The following is a 5,403-nucleotide window of genomic DNA, read 5'->3' as shown; positions in this document are numbered from 1 at the left end:
CAGTTGGACTTGGTGATCTTAGAGGTCTTTTGCAACCTAAATAATTCTGTGATTCTAAGGTAAAGAATTTTGTTTTCAAAAAAACTAGGATAAGGAACTTGGAGAGAAAGCTTGGTAGATCGTAACTGAGAAAAGTCACAAGATTAAGTGATACAGTGTATCTATAGAGGCAGAAATGGAGCAATGAGCAGTGAATGCCATAGTTAAAGGTCGAAGTCAGTACCAGGTCTTCCACGTGGAGTCTGGGGACAGACAGAGTTGGATAGTCAAAGGGGAGCATAGGGATATTCCAGAAAAAAAACCCTGTCTAGCTACACATCCTGAATTAAAAAAATAAAGTTGAGCACATTAATGAAGGTATGATACTTGAAGAATTGTCATCTGAAAATAACGGGATCGTTTTCAGAGCAGCAAAATGACAAAATATTTGCCATTCTGGGGTTAGGAGAGACATGGTTACATTGGTAGGAGACAAAATGTTTTCTAGGAGTGCTGTTCAACTTTTATCAGCCTATGCTTCCCATCTCTTCACCCAATTTTTTGTTGTTCTCTGGACAGGAGTGCTTTTTTCATGTAGCCATACCACAGTGCCATGGCTGGAGCAGAGCATGCCTCTTGGTGGGGAGGTTTGGTTCTGAGGTGCTAGGAGCTGAGAATTATTGACGTTATTTACATGTAGTGACAGCATATGGGTCATACTTAATCTAAAATAAGTACAGTAAAGCACATGGAGAAAAAAAATTATTAACCTGTCCATTCAGTCCAAGAGTAAGACTGAACAAGAGAAAATGTAAGGATTCATACCTTGTCTTTGTTGCCCTGGAATAGTTTGTGCTGTAAGGTGTTTGCAAGCAGCGCAATAAGAGAGTTGTGATAAATGCCTGAAGGTGGCAAGAGTGGCTGAACTCAGCCTAATCAAAGTGATCTCTGCCACGCCTCTCCTTCATCAGCTGGTCTAAACTGTGATGTAAGGTAGAAAATGTTGAGGAGATAAGGACCGAAGAGATGACTCTGATGATGATGGCTAAATCCTGGCAGAAGTTTTCTGAAGAGGTTGAGGAAGGTGCCTCCTTGGGGAGGTTGATTGAACGGTTGTTTGTGGTGGGGTGGTGGTTTGGAGGTGGTCTAGGCAGTGGGAGAGGGCTGGGAAGGGAGAGGATGGATGGTGGGAGAGGAGGAGTGCGCAGGGCAGGCATCATGTTGTCTGGACAAGTGTGTGCTCTGAGGGTCCGGCATCAGCAGGAGATACCTGTGGACTTGGAAGGACCATGGTGGGTCCCTGAGAGTGGCCTGCTGTATGGAGCCTTCGACCGGGGCAGGAGACATCAGTGGGATGGGCTGCAGGAGGGAGGCTCATCCCTGCCTGCCTGCAGAGGACTCTGTCTTTGCCTGTCAGATATATGCATGATGACCACATCTTTCCTTTTTTGTTTTTTCTTTTTTTAGTCTTTATTTTCAACAAGTGAAAAAATAAATAAAATATATAAATTAATGGCCAGATAAATAAATAAATAGAGTTCTGTGATAAATACTTGTTGGCGCGAGAGTCCTGCAGTGTCCATGAGGACCTTCCCCTCCATCAGGGGATGTTGCAGTCCAGGCAGGCTAGCGTTAGTCCATGGGTAATAAATACTATTCCTCTTCCCATTGCCTCGCAGCTGTCCATGAGTTTGCAGCACAGCCTCAACACAGTCATGTCCATTTCCCCATCAGCCCAGGCTCCTGGCTGGAAGAGGAGTGAGCAGTGCTGAGCAATCCCAGTCCTGGCTGCTGTGGCCTCTGCTCAATCTGTGGCCACCACCATTGGCTGGGGATGGGCGTTTGACGTGGGTTGGTTTCATGGAGGGCAGGGGTGACTTTGCTCTTCATCCGCTGTATGAGCATGTCCACGCGTTGGAAGCAGATGCGAGCTTCCAGGTGGACATGGTCCCAGGTGCAGGGGCTGTGGTTGTGGGTGAGGAGGAAGTCCTGGATGTGCTCTAAGTATTGATGCTGAGCAGCAGGTTGCAGGGCCCTTGGACTTCAAAGAGCATGCTGGTAGCTGGCAGGCATTGCTGGAGCTGCTGGATGTGATGCTGGAGGTTGTTGAGGAGGTGGTGTCATGCCTTGGTGTCCCAGTGGTAGGGGGTGCTGGGGCTGGTGAGGGTGGCAAAGAGGTGGTGGAGGATGCGGAGGTTGGTGGCGGTGGCTTGTGGTAGCTGGTGTGGAGGAGGGTGTTGGGTAAAAGGGCACCTGCTGGTGGTGGCAGGGCTGTGGCTGGCTGGGAGCCCTGGCCTAGAGGAGCTGGAGGCTGTCCCAGGGGAAGGTGGTGTCACTGGGACAGGCGGTGGCAGGCAAGGGTGATGACAGCCTGCAGGAGGAGCAGCAGAGGCTTTTGGGGCAGCTGTGCTGGGGGGATGAGTTTCAGGGTTTTCTTTTTGTCTCTCTTGTGAGTGGTTTTCCTTGGCTTTTATTTTCAAGTTTGTTTGTCTACCAACATCTATATTTCTTATTTCATACTCTGATATTTTTTATATATATGAGTTAATGCATGTTTTCCTTTATTTCTTATTGATATATATTTTTAGTTTGTTGGTTTGAGGGGAGGGGGTGGGGGGAAGTTTTTCTTCTCTCTGCAACCATCTTACAGAATGTCTTCTGGGGTCATCTGTCATTCCTCCCCCCCTCCCATGTTATTTGTCCTCAGGGTGTTGATATTTATAAATAGATGCATAAATGTCACAAAGTTGTTTTTTTTTTCATCAACTATTCATGCAATGATTGTGATTTCTAGGTGGTGTTTTTTGTTGTGTTTTGAATTTCTTGTAGAAATTAGGCAACATTAGGTGTATGAGAGGCAGGAGCTGGTGGGAATATTTGTCTTTGACATGCTGGTCTGTTTACATCTAGAAAGTGAAAGTGGGCAGAGTCCCAAGTGCAAGTCGTCACTGCTTCCTGGGAAGCTTCCAGCAGTGAGAGGTACTGGTGGCTGCTGATACAGTGACAATGGGGGTTTCCCCTGAGGTTTGAGGGGGATCTTTTAAAATTAACTCAATTTCTAATGTGTATGTTGCTGTAAATTCTCATTGTGTTGTGTTTTTGTTCTTCTTTATTTTTGTGTGTAATACATTGGGATATGCTATCTTTTTTGTCTGTTGCAGACTGCCTGTGTAGTAGAGATCTTACAAATGCCTTAGCTGGTATGCGTGGTACCTATTGAGCTGCTTGGTGAAGCTTAAATCTATTATGTCAGATCATTTGTAATTTTTCAATTTTTTTCTGTCTCACCTTTTGAGTCTATTCCTGATATTTCATTTTTGACTTTAGGCACCTTCTACTGCATGCCTTCTGTAGGTCAGGAAATACCCATGGTGTTTGAAGAGCAGAGTATCTCTTCTGATGTTTTTCTATGGGTGGGCATGAAGTGCAAAGATAACTGGCTTGCACTCCTATTTTTAAATTATTTTTGTTTTGAATGTGTGTATGCACAGATGTGGGAGATGCAATGCTGATATGGTTTTCCCCCACCTGAAGGGCAGTGGGAATAATTGCAATCTTTAGACCCTGTTCTCATGTGAATTTGGTTATATTTTGACTGGTTTATATAGGGGAAAATGCTAGTGCATCAGTTTCAGTTCATATCCAGGAGTCTTGTTCAGATATCTTCTCCAAATATGCTTTTTGTTATTTTCCTCAGAAGGAGATGGGAGGACTTGTTTTGGGTAACCTGCAAAGACTTTTAATAGGAATTTGGTTGTATTTTGTTATGTGATTCATGCCAGAGTTGATGAGGTGGAATTACCTGGGAAGGAAGGGATGATGAAATATGGCACCATTAAAAGTTACAGAAAGCACCTGCAATACTAAATCTTTGCTGGATTAGTTCATGTTCAGTGATGGAGGATTGGATGTAGGAGACAGGGGAGTGATACACAGAAATGCAGCAAGGTGGAAGGTGATGTCAACTCTGAGAAAGCATTTGAGATGCTAGGGAATTTGCAGAGACAGATATGAAGGAGGAGGATGCTTTTCTACTGTTTAAAACTGTGTGGAAATGGATATGTTAGTGGTTAAAGCATTAACTCTTGATGGATTGGAGGTGGTGAGGAGTAAAACCATAAGAATTAGGAGGAAAACTACTTAGTAGAGTACTAGGCCCACAAAATTTTAAAAGAATGAGAGAAAGGTTAACCAAACACTATTTTTAATTTCTTAAAATTTTATTTATTAATGGTACCAAACCCATTTTCTTCATGCAACTCAATGGATTGTCTTGTGCACCCCACTTTGGAGACTGCTGATCTGAGGTGTCCTGTAATATAGTTTAAATAAGTTTTCCAGTCATCAGGTGGTAACTCTTTTTCACCCGTTTTTTAAAAATGTTTGTGCTGTTTTCCTAGCTGAAGTTCTTACTTTTAGAAAACAGGGCATGGTACAAGGGTAAAACCTTTAGACTACATCCACATCACGATTACAGTACTGGCCTGACTGGTCTTTGGTCCCTGAGGGTCTGTTGCTCTTCCAGGCATAGTCTCGCTGGAATATGACAGCTCAGAGCTGAGGGTTGGAAGGGGAAAGCATTTAGTCATTGCCTTTAACTTACCATTAAGAGATTAAGTATTTGTATATTATATTTAAAATGTCTATAAAATAGATTTATTTTGAAGTTGAGGATCCAGGTAAATCTTTAGCTCTGCTGTAAGTGATAAGGTCAGCTTCTGCCCAAGCTTCCTTTAGTTTTTGCTTTTTAAATTTTCTTATGGGGTTCTTAAGAGCTGTCCAGCTCTGTTATGGTTTCAACTATTAATAAACGATGTCTCTTTCTGAGGATTACTATGGAATTACATTCCCTGCTCCTGCAACCTTGACAGGCAGAGATGGGAGCCTTGCTAACAACCCATATTCAGGTGAGTGCTATTTAAAGATGAGGATGGTAAGTGAAATGTGCTGGTCATTCTGTCATTGCTGAAAGAGCAGTCTTTTTTCCCTTCTGAAAGCAGTTAAGCCCATCAGTCCAAACTAGTCAAACAAAAGCAAGCATCTTCTTCTCAACCCTGACATTGATGTTTCTTCATGGTTTGGGTCAATAATTCATATGTGATGACTTCTGAGAGTAAGTTAGCCTTTGAGAATAAGTGCAAAATTTTTATGAATGTAAATGGCAGTGTCATCTAGTGGCCTTCCTGAGCACATATAGGTGCTTGAAAAATATTCCATAGCTTAATTGTTCTTCTTGAAATTCAAATGGCTTGCTTTCCTTTTTTGACACTGGAATAGACCTCCCTTTGGCAGCTTCTCATACTTTTACTGTTATTTTAGCACTTGTATGTTCCTAGCAGGAGTTGCATCTAGCAGGCTCTCCCTCACCCTCCCTAAATCTAATGGACTTTGTTCCCAAAAGCATGTGGTCTAAGAAGCCCTTCC

The 5,403-nt window shown here is 43.1% G+C and overlaps 1 protein-coding gene and 1 pseudogene across 1 annotated transcript in view; one reads left to right on the top strand and one right to left on the bottom strand.

The window, feature by feature from the left end:
* Window positions 1–1,692: 1,692 nt before the first annotated feature.
* LOC104547730 lies at window positions 1,693–2,647 on the bottom strand (annotated as a pseudogene).
* Window positions 2,648–4,792: 2,145 nt separating this feature from the next.
* Window positions 4,793–5,403, top strand: part of LOC104547729 (ubiquitin-associated protein 2-like) — a gene marked incomplete at its 3' end in the record, with an annotated part of 5,696 nt that continues 5,085 nt past the window's right edge. The window contains 1 exon segment of the mRNA XM_010193543.1: window positions 4,793–4,886. Within this exon segment, the coding sequence (XP_010191845.1) occupies window positions 4,793–4,886 (94 nt within the window).

This window comes from Mesitornis unicolor, unplaced genomic scaffold (genome assembly GCF_000695765.1).
Source record: "Mesitornis unicolor isolate BGI_N332 unplaced genomic scaffold, ASM69576v1 scaffold27181, whole genome shotgun sequence".
Classification (NCBI taxonomy): Eukaryota; Metazoa; Chordata; class Aves; order Mesitornithiformes; family Mesitornithidae; genus Mesitornis; species Mesitornis unicolor.
The sequence above is the reverse complement of the archived record's forward strand: the minus strand, read 5'-3'. Positions and strand labels throughout refer to the sequence as shown.